Below are 11,838 nucleotides of genomic sequence, written 5' to 3' on the forward strand. Positions count from 1 at the left end.
TTTCCTGTGACATCACTTTGTACATTGTTTGCCTAGTGTCAGTGATACCCAGGAAAGTTGTCTTTAGATTAAACGTTCAGCTCATGACTGGCAGCTGTTTGTTCACACTGAGGCAGTATCCACGAAGACTTTACATTATAGTCTACCAGCAAACTGTCAGCAAAAACAGGACTTAACCAAGAACAAAAAAAAAAGGTAGAGGGGGGGGGGGGGGGGGGAGGCCTTGGGACTAACTCTTATTTTCTACAGTTTAGGTAAAAGGATATTAACTCAGGTCACATTGCCAGCGGGCAAACTGGCTGAAAAGTTAATTATAAACCCCCCTGTAGATTAGTCATTGAACTGTTTGCTTTAACTGGACATTCTGCTACTTAAATGTAACAGCCATTTATTTAATTTGGTAGGAAGAGAACAGGACGTTTATGTAAATGAACAAAACAAATTTCATTAAAACAATCATTGGTCCGACTGTGATCAGCAGACCATAAAAAAAAGTTGAGTTAACTTTTTTTAAAAGAGCTAAAAATGTTACACAACTTTCATAGCTGGTACCACGGACACAGGGGAATACAGAACGGAGTATTTAACATACATCTGTGAAACAAACTATGGTCACAAGGTTGCACCGCTGCTGTAGGTACAAACTGTTGCCGTGTACCGGTTATCTGCACTGCCCCAAATAACTTACTTGGGTGAAAAAAAACCAACTTATTTTCTGGCATATACATTGTAACCCACAGGATGGGAATATTGGTTCAGTCCACAACATGGCTGCTCCATTCTATGTAGGGGACTGGTATGTTTAAAGGTTAAAGGCTGGGCAAAAAATGTTTTACTTTGAAACTTTGTACTGTAATGCTATCTGGAAAACAAGCATTGGAGGCTAATTCCATCCAAAACTGATATGGGTAGAATGTCATAAGTTAAAAATTAATCAAAACCTTGTTGTCCTAGGTCAAGTTCCACCCAATACAGCGAGTCCTCCAATGTTTTCACCTCGCTGCTGCCAAGGAGGGCTGTTCCCAGACCTAATAGTCTTTGTGGGCTATAGCCCAGGGGCCTCGGGCAGCTGGGGGGACCCTAACAAATATCTTTATGTAATACTGCCGGCGATCAGGTCGGGGGTGACCTTACATTCATTCAAGGCAGGCGCAGCTAACAGCAAATCTGATGCTGTTAGCTGCCCTGCTGTCAGTGTGGATGCGGTGCACATCACGCCGCTAGAGAGAAGGTCTCCTGTGTCTATGACTCATAGTCACGCGAGATCTCCTCACTAAGCAGCGCGCTGCCTACCGTGCCCGCACGGACAGCCGGACAAGAAGAAAGAAGAGGAGCCTGCAGGCTGCAGCAAGAGAAGAGGACCAGGTAAGGGCTGTTTATACTGGGGGGAAGGCCTCACAGTACACTTAGCCCGGGGCCCTCCATTGCCTTAATCCAGCCCTAGCTGTTCCATGCGAGAAGTGTGTTGTTGACCAACAGTGCACTGTTAACAGAAGACCATCGCTGGCCTATGGCTTAAACCTGGTAGACCAACCCGAATTGGGTGAAACATTAGACCGCAGGTAATTACTGGATTGATGGATAGAATTCCAACCAAAATGGGATTTTCACTTTTGGTGAACTTGTAATTTAAAACAGTAAAATGAATAAGTAAGGTTCAGGTTTAGCAAAGTTCCTGGACTACATCTCCTATCATTCGAAACCATTTGCCTTTTGAGTGCGAATGACTGAATTTACAAGTCAACTGGAAAGCTATAACTTTTCTAGTGCCCCTAGCTTGCTAGAAATAAACATACCAGTGTTCATTAATACAACTATTTTACGAGCCACATATTTATTTTATGGCTGAATGACTCGCATGGTGGATGACGTTCTTCTGAACCAAACATTGGGAACCAATTAAAAGACCAGTAAAAAATGCTGAATGGAATTTCCGAAAGTGCCAAAAACCACATGCTTCTCTTCTGCGGAACAGTGAACTTCCAAGAGACTGAATGCACGAGTCCTTCAGCCTGTTTTCCAGTTGCATACAATCTGCTCACTGACGCATGCCACTTGTACACAACAATGAGCGTTTCATTTCTGTATGGTTACACTCATCTTTTTACATTCTCATCAATTACAATGCTGCAGAAAGGCCTTAAAGAGGATGGTCTGTCTAGAAAGAGTAAGGTCTGGATTTCAGCTTGGTCTGAAGCAGTGGATACGGCAGATACCACAGCAAAACATTTCCTGGACTAAAACAACAACAGTTGTAGAATTCTATTACGCAAGTCCCGGATTGCGCAGTATGACATCGGCTGTAAGGGGAACAAATAGTACTTTGTATCTAATTTTTAACTGGGGAAGAAAAAACTATTTTACCGGATTAGGCCAGCAATTCTCAAACATGTTCTTAATACTCACCAGCAGTGCTTGGCTATTGGAAGCAGTCATGCAATATTTACATATATCAAACTTGCTTAACTGAGTTTCCTTTCATCATCATCATCATCATCACCATTTATTTATATAGCGCCACTGATTCCGCAGCGCTCTACAGAGAACTCATTCACATCAGTCCCTGCCCCATTGGAGCTTACAGTCTAAATTCCCTATCATAGACACACAGACAGAGAGAGAGACTAGGGTCAATTTTGATAGCAGCCAATTAACCTACCAGTATGTTTTTGTAGTGTGGGAGGAAACCGGAGCACCCGGAGGAAACCCACGCAAACACAGGGAGAACATACAAACTCCATACAGAAAAGGCCATGGTCGGGAATTGAACTCATGACCCCAGCGCTGTGAGGCAGAAGTGCTAACCACTAAGCCACTGTTCTGCAACTTTTGCTGACTCCTAAGGACATGTTCAAGAACCGTTGGTTTAAAAACCACACAATCTATTCTACAACACACTTCCATTGTAAGTATGGGTAAGTGCGCAATATCAAACTGGTTACTTGAATAATTTCACATTGTTGCGAAAATGACACGTTCCTAATAGCGATTAATTAAAATCACATCAAGCGCATTGTACCCAACTTATAGCAACAAAAGGAGCATTTTATCTTCTGTGCTAGAAAAATGACAGCTTCTGATTGGTTGCAGCTTTTTAAGCACATTACCTTATGGAACTAGTTTTAAATGAATCTCCGGGTGACTGGATGTTATTATACTGAACAAAAAATATAACGTTACCGTCCTAATGTAAAGAGTCTTCTCTCCATATTACATTATGCAAATGTGTAACAACCAGCAGACATAAGGCAGCCTTGTAGCACATTCACTCACGAGAGATTCATTCCATGTCTTCTGAGTGATGGAATTGGATTTATTATTCCTGCGAGCTGGGGATTGCCTTCCTTCTAATGAAATCAGACACAACAAGGCACCTGACCATATCAATATACACACTGCGTTTACTGATCCCTGCCTCACATATAGAAATGAAGAGTCTGCTACATAAAACAGTCACATCTCCCAGGATCCATGCACTCTCTGCGGTGAAATATACAAATGATTGCTTTTTTTTAAAAAAAAAACATGTTTGCAAAAGCAACAAACACATATTGACATGGTATGTAAATCAGTCCTTATGTATTAAAGAAACAGAAACCACCCACTCACAGCATAACACCACTCAGTTTAATGTGTTCCACAATTAAATCTACCACGGTTGACGCAAATCAGACTCGGATATAACACCCTCGTGTTGTTAGAATCCCTGGTTAGAAACAGGTGTCAGCTGAGCCAATCAGAATAGAACATGACATTCTAATTCTTCTGTGCTCAAGCAGCCTTGCAATGTGTTCTATTATGTAGACAGTGATGAATGATAGCTAGACCTGACCTTAACAGAGGTGTGCAACGTTCCTTACTGATGTGAGCACAGCTGGGTGAGCATCATGGGATATGTTGTTCAACAGTTGTAAGCCACAAGATTGTCCATGCATCCGTTATGTAAACTATCTGATGGGCATTGAATAATAAGTATGTACCACTGTGCACTCTAATAATGAGCGTTTTAAAAACAGAACTTGCTAAGAATTATGTATGGTTGGACTGCACAACATTCTTAGTACAACTTTTCAAGGTGGAGTTCTCATCAAGTATAATTTAAAGCATAAAAGGGGAAAATTAGAATATACAATGCGTTATTTACTGCAAACAAAAGAGTTTGAAAGCTTTAGTATAAAATGAGACAAGCGTTTTACCAAAGACATATTTTGTAGCGCTAGAGCACTTTACAGGAAAGCATATTTGAAGGAGACAGCTGTCAGGTATGTGTCATCCCACTAGAGCCTACACACCAGGGGGTATATGTACTAAATTGCCTGTTTGAAAAAGAGGAGATGTTGCCTATAGCAACCAATCAGATTCTAGCTGTCATCTTTTAGAATGCACTAAACAAATGAAAGCTAGAATCTGATTATTTGCAATAGGCAACATCTCCACTTCAGATCTTTGCTGATATTTTTGAGGAATGAATTAAAACAGGCAAAAATATTGGACGCAAACCAGACAAGATCTTGCAGATAACATTAACACATTTCAATTCGAACATTTTATATTTAATACCAAAGACAAGTAACAAAACATGGGCATCAACCCCCCATTGATTAAAATTGACACACACGACACTTTTTAGTTAGTAATACTCAAGCAATATTTGCGAGACCACCGTGCTTTTTCGCCAGCAGATGGCGCCCTAGACTTTACAGACTGATTCCACTTACTTGCACTCTCGGTCTTCTAAGTCAAAATGAGGGTTGAAGTTGATGAGTATCCTCTGGTATTGTTCTGGGGCCTGTATTATCCATTCACATCTCTGGGATGGGTGGTATGACACTGGATATCCAGGGGAGACAACATAGCCGGAATCCTTGATTTTTATAGTATCCCCACATTTATCTGCATTTAAAACAAGAAGCTGAAATCAGAATGGTCACCTCGGGAGTCACAGAAAAGAGCTGTATAATTGGATCTCTAATTGCCTATTCCGATAGATTATTTTTTTTCCCAGCGCCATTTTTTGTACTTGTCTGGGGGAAAAAAAATATTTAAATGGTAATGTATTAAATGTCAGCCAAATTGCAGCACTAAGTCTCTGGTTTGATGGGAGTGATTCTTGCTTTAATTGGAACCTGTGATCTAAATTAACAGACACTACAACTTAATAAGGATTCACCACCCCCTTAAAAAGATATAGCAGTTTTCCCAACATTCTCCTGGGCTCTTCAGAGTCTAGAGATTACTATTGAGCAGTGTAATCTTATTAACTAACAAGTATTAAGTGGATATGCACTAACAAGATGCAGACTGCCCCCTGCATAGTCTTTAAATGTTAAATCCTTTCTGTGTCATTTACCATCAGTATCTGGTTTAGCTACATCTTTTAGTACATTTGGTGAAGCAAAGATTAGACAATGGGGTATATTTACTAAACTGCGGGTTTGAAAAAGTGGAGATGTTGCCTATAGCAACCAATCAGATTCTAGTTGTTATTTACTTAAATACATTCTACAAAATGACAGCTGATTGGTTGCTATAGGCAACATCTCCACTTTTTCAAACCCGCAGTTTAGTAAATCTAGCCCAATGAGCAGATTTCTTTTTTTTTAATCTCATCCCGCAAAGTTTAGTAGATGAAAGTAACAGACAGCCCCAGCAGTGTCTCGCTGAACACCCAGCAAGCATGACTGGGATACCAAAACCCCCAATGCATGTCTATGGAGGGAAAGTATTTGAAACATGAAATGATGAGATAAGAGGAGAATGAATAGAAATGACCAAGCTGAGCTGTTGCATTGAGTAGAGTCGGTTTCCATCACTCTTATCCATGGCACCAGCCTTCACAACAGAGGTCTGTACCCAGTGGATTTATAGCGTCAGCGTTTAGGCGCAGGGGCTGTTAAGGTAAACAGAGAAGCATCAATGAGTCGCTAAGATTGTTCACACAGGCGGGTCTCATTAATGATGTGGACAGCGGTTTTTATTCTCTATCCCTTCCCCTAATAGATTCCCTGTGGAAGGGAAATAGCATCCCTGACTCTCAGCGTGAATTTCTAAATGTACAGATTTTTATTACAGGAAAACCAGGTCAATTGGAAATGAAAGAATATGCGCATAAAAAAATGCATAGGGTTACCAGCACTGTGGATGCTTCTTGTCAGGAATTAAAGTAAGAAATATGAGTTTCATTACTGTGTTTGTTAAGCAAAGTGTTCTCTGTCTGAGGCGGCGGCATAAGTGGGGGGGGGGGGGGGGGTCATTTTTATAATAAACACAATAGGCTGGGTGTAGGCTGGAGATCTGACATTGTTTCCAATCTTGAAAGATGTTTTTCAATTTGCAGAGATACATCTACGCAAAGAGTTCTGTGGATAAGACTCGGGAAGTGAGATGGTCTCATAAAAGCCTCCTTCTTATCCTATCAAACAGTATGGTACAGGGATCTGGCATCTGTTGGACGACTGACATAAACCAGACTCGTTCACAGTCACTTGACAGAGTCACTTCAGACAACATTTACACAGAATCCTGTACCAGCAGTGCTCTTTAATCTGCCACTTCTGAGAAAGTGACACAATAATAAGATAATGTAGTTTATTACTGGCTCTGCTCAGTTTCACCAACACAGCAGATTAATAAGGGTGGCTCCTAATGGCCCTTGACCATTAGGCCTAAATATGGTTAATGAATTAATTTAAAAGACGCTGGTATCTGCAAGCAGTGGACTGCTTACTAGAGGTCTGTTGCTTTGCACTGCGGGTTAATGGTATCGCTGACTCCAGTAAGGTCATTAAACAGTCCCTAACTGCTGCGACTTAGATAATAGTGTCTGCAAGTAATACAGTTTAGCAAAGTGCAGTTCTGTATCAGCTATTTCCTGACAAGAATGTGACCCATCCATTATTCTCAATGCATGACTGCTCCTTATTCACTCTTATGAAATAGTACCAGTAAACCTATAAACCATGGATAACACTCGAGACAACAAACACGAATATAACAATAGTTTACTTGCATATATTAACCATATAGCAACTGTATAAAAATAAGCCTGTTGAGACTGATTTCATAACTTGGCCTTTGCTATGACCACGTTTACAGAAACACATTTTAATTTGAAATAATGTATCATTCCCTTGCCTTACAAACACAATTACATTGCTACTTTGTCTTAGTTGACCTACATGTAGCAAGTTCATTGGCACCTCTTTGCTTTTCTCACTACACATCTCACTTCTGATTGGCTAGTAAAACATAACATAGATCTCTGCGGATTCACGTTTTACAAACAAGCCATAAATCTTGCGCATTTGAAGCGCAAAATAACTTTTTAGCGCACTCCTGGCGCAAATCCTACACTATAAACTCTTGAACATTAAATTAATACATCCATTAGTATACATATACTATATATATATATATATATATATATATATATATATATATATATATATATATATATATATATATATATATTAGTATACATATACATAGTACGCCTACTAGTCTATATCATTGTGCATACCATGACCGTACATCAACGGAAACGCAATTGTCCAATTTTTAAAAAAGAACAGTTAAATGATATTCCTAATAACGCAAGTATAATAAAAAAAACATTTTTCATATCACACTTTTTATAAACTCTAGTTGGGTTTCCAATGCAGTTAAAATGATCCAACGTTCTAGAACACGTCATATATGTTATTGCTTATGAGACCAGACAATTTAAACTTTTTTCTGTTTAGTTTAAAAATTCTAGGCGCAAACTTCTGAGCGCTTATTACAGTAGACTGATGCTTATCTCTAATAAACTGTTACATGATCAGAGGGTAATAATGAAAGCTGCTCCCATCCTGTCTGCCTCTCATCATACCGGTTTATCACTGAATAGAAGAGAACATCTGGAAGACTCACCGTCCTTAGTAGCTCTGGATAAATGGATGAGCAGCACCCAGAAGCAGCAGTAGACCAGCCCGCGATCCATCCTCTGGCTGGATTAGCAACAGCGCAAGTGATAACAATCTCCGGTGAAATCCTATATTCCCTAGCTCAGCTCCAGGAAAACACACAAATAATGTCCTAAAAGCACAGGGACTATTGTGCCCGTAGTGTTTGCAGTGTCCTGTATCCTGTCATTTACTTCAGTGTTTCCTCCACCACTTCCTACACTTGGTGATGTCTTCTGTGTTCTGTTACCATCCACAAACAGCAAAAAAGAAAACACAGCTCCTCCTCAACCCCACTTTGGGAACTGATAAGGAAACCAAACGACTCCTTGCTTTCCTGGAGAAATAAGGAAGGAAGGACAAAAATATGATTAATGAGCAGCTGCTTAGTAAAGCGCACAGAGAGCCACTAGCGATCTCAAGAGTGGCCAAGCTAATGACTTGTCTCCTTCTCATGTATATCCCTGGGAGTTCATTCAAGCAGTGTGCGCAAGCATCATCTGGGCAGACTCAATTCTCGGGTCCCTTTGTTATATAGAGGGTCTTACAGGGTTGCACTGGAAGCTGAGCCAGCATCAAGACGCAAATTTCGTGCCAAGGAATACGCCTCTACTCAACGGCTCAGCAAGTCCCCCACAACATTTCAATGGTTTTAGATTTATGACCTAAGATTAATCACATTTAATTGCTGCCTCCTATTAATGTGCCAAGCCCAGCAGATGAACCAATACCCATAGATGGTTAGTGGAACAAGTAGTATGTAGCGCGCTGCCCGCAGAATGTTGCGTGCGCCCACCCTCCGCTAACTGTGGATGTTGTGGGAGAAAAAAAAAAAAGCACCAGCCTTTCTCTAAGGATCACTGACCAGAGCTTGTGGGAAGAGTACAAATAAGAGAAATAATCTACCCAGCCACTGAACTTCAACTGTTTAACAGAGAGCAAGTGAAACCCCAGAGGTGTGTGCCACATTACTGTGCCAGGTAAACACAAGTGAAACTGACAAGGCATGACCTGCCCATCTGCATCAGGTAACAAGCTCTGTAATTAAACGCAGCTCCTCTGCTCTGGGTGCGTTTCTTCATTTTACAAACCACTGCTTCTTAACCCCCACCTATGGTGTTTCCTCCCAAATCCAAAAATCCATAATTAAAAATACAAGAACTGTCTAAAAAAGCCAGAAAGAAGCGAGATGACTGCTACCCACTGACACATCTGGTGCTCTCCATCCATGTCACTGGAAAACTCGCTAAGCCTTAACACTTCCATTGAGCACAGATCTGTCAGCACGATCATCCATACCCCTGGATTAAGATAAGGAAACTGCTGGGTGTCACCAATCAAAATATGGAAGAAACACTAGAAGCAGGCAAGTGTCAAGTTTGGGGTAACATGTCAGACCCCTCACGCATGGCAAGAACCAGGGATTATACCAGTTATGATGAAATAGTGTTATTCTAGTTGAAGCATTCTGCACATAGGCTGTGTACATGGAAGGCATCAGCTGTAGTGTGAATAGCCAACTGCCATGCATACAGGCGATAGAGGAATATAGACATAAATCCAGTTTACCTTCAGCTGATGTAGTGTTCCCCTTATGGTGAAGATGCCATGGCAGGGTGAGATGTGAGTCAGTGATTATAATGGTGTCTGTCCTTGTAGAAGTATATAGCTGGCTGCTGTGTGTTTGTGGTTGTACATGCAGGTCCTTGGAAGGGTTTTTGTAAAGATCACAGTTTCTCAGCACAGAAGGGATGGGAGGAACATGAGCAGAGAGAGCTGAGAGACTCGCAGTCAGAGCCTCTCTGAAGAACAAGCTGGTGATTGCAGCGAGCAGGGTACAGTGTATAACCCAGCAAGCTCCAGATAAGGAGGAGGAGGAGGCAGGAGGAGGAGGAGGATGATCACAGGGGAGGAGGGAAGAGCCTTTTATGATGACTGTGCAGATCAGTCACTTTTTCACAGCTCTTTCTCCCGGTGACTGTGTGTAAGGGCTGCTCCACAGAAACAGCTGTTCTCCAGTCTCTCTGCACAACTCCCTGACTGGTCCTGGAAGAGTCTTCTTACCCTGGGGCACGGGCTGGAGGTAGAGCTGGACAGAGACAGATGCAGGTTTCTGCACTGTAGCTCCTCGGGTTGGCATGTCACCGCCTAGGGGGCGAGCTGTTTACTTTGTACACTAGTAGCCAACTGATTGATTTAAGAAAACAAAAGGATTTAGCCAGAACTGAGAGACTTCACTCCGGGTGGGGAGGGGGTTTTGGGGGTCTGACAGCAGGACACAGGCAGTGAGATGACTGGAAAGTGACATATTGCCTTTACTCTGACTGAGTCCTATAACATGATGTATGCGCTCAGGGACATGGATACTTCACTCACTGGCGAACAGGGGGCAGACTTGTGCTCCGAATAAACACCATTTATTTCATCCACACAGCTTCAAATTTAGAAAAGCGATTCCCATGTGTGTCATAGACACCATTTATCTGCATACATTCCAATGAATGACAGAGCATATCAATAAGGGCAGTGTGCCGGATGGATCAGCCTACAGGTGCCATAGGGACACAATACTGTTAGTACATATGCGTTACATCTACACACGTTTGAACCAACTTGCGCAACATTTAAAATACATTTTAGACCTATCAGCTGACAGTTGCTTAATGACTTGTTTAGTCGACAAGGACAGGGTTAATAGCTAACAGCTAAGCCTAAAATAGGAATTAAACATAATTTTGAACTAGGGCACTCCATTTTTGTAATAAATAAAAACAAACTCAATGAGCAAAACGCTAAAAAAAACCCAAAAAAGTGAACAATTAGGGCAATTTCTACAATAACAATACAAGTAAGTTTCATGTAGTATTAGGAAAAAAATAATAGCATTTTATTATGATACATTTTTGTTTGTTTATATTGGAAAATACCATCAATCACAACAATACAAAAAAAACAACAACTGGTAGCAAAGCAAAAAGATGGAGACCGTATTCTGAATTTGACTCAGATATTGTAACTATAAGGTGCTGGGGGCAAACCAAGACAGGGGGCCTGAATCATTAAGGATCTTAACTTGAGAAACTTCTTATTTGAGTCTCCTGGACAAAACCATGTTACTATGCAAGGGGTGCAAATTAGTTTTCTGTTTTGCACATAAGTTAAATACTGACTGTTTTTTTCATGTAGCACACAAATATCAACTTTAAATTTCAGTGTACAAATAAGCTATCAAATATTTGTGTGCTACGTGAAAAAAACAGTCAGTATTTAACTTATGTGCAAAACAAAATATTAATTTGCACCCCTTGCATTGTAACATGGTTTTGTCCAGGAGACTTAAATAAGACGTTTATCAAGTTAAGATCCTTAATGGATCAGGCCTAGAAAGATGAGGGGGTAACAAGGGGATCCCTAGGTGGAGTGCTTTATATAAAACTCTGTTTGTTTCTTGCTTTGTTTCTGTGTATTTTTTCAATCTTTGTTTCTTACTTGTGATTTGTCAGTTTTGCTTAGTACCAACAAAGAAATCACTGAAAATGTGACTGCGTGCTGCTGAATTAAACATACAAAATAATAAAAACACACATGTACTGCACCGTAGATCAATATGTATTATTGTCACATTACATTTTTGATGTTTTCTGTGCTTAAAAAATGCCCCAATAAATGATACTGTTAATACATCTTTAATACACTTATCGGGCATTGTGTAACTTTTCTCCGCTGACCAGTATTCTAAGGCCTGGGCTTTTAGTTAAGATATCTACATAGACTAATCTCATAACATAGTTTATTCATTTTGTAGCTCATTGTTTGGTATATACTCTGCTACACAAGCAGTTCCTAATTGCTTTGTTGTGTAGTGCTCTCCTTTAATCTTGCCAAGCTACAATCT

At 40.6% G+C, this 11,838-nt stretch overlaps 1 protein-coding gene across 2 annotated transcripts in view; it reads right to left on the reverse strand.

The window, feature by feature from the left end:
• Nucleotides 1–9,772, reverse strand: part of NRP1 (neuropilin 1) — a 139,752-nt gene extending 129,980 nt beyond the window's left edge. For both annotated transcript variants that reach the window (XM_075212051.1, XM_075212050.1), the window contains exons 1-3: nt 9,513–9,772; nt 7,912–8,280; nt 4,719–4,893 (exon numbers count right to left, since the gene is read on the reverse strand). In XM_075212051.1, coding sequence (XP_075068152.1) covers nt 4,719–4,893; nt 7,912–7,981 — 245 coding nt within the window. In that variant the 5' untranslated portion in view covers nt 7,982–8,280; nt 9,513–9,772. The remainder of the gene's footprint in view (nt 1–4,718; nt 4,894–7,911; nt 8,281–9,512) is intronic.
• Between the last annotated feature and the right edge of the window lie 2,066 nt (nt 9,773–11,838).

Source organism: Mixophyes fleayi, chromosome 5, assembly GCF_038048845.1.
Source record: "Mixophyes fleayi isolate aMixFle1 chromosome 5, aMixFle1.hap1, whole genome shotgun sequence".
In the NCBI taxonomy this organism is placed as follows: domain Eukaryota; kingdom Metazoa; phylum Chordata; class Amphibia; order Anura; family Limnodynastidae; genus Mixophyes; species Mixophyes fleayi.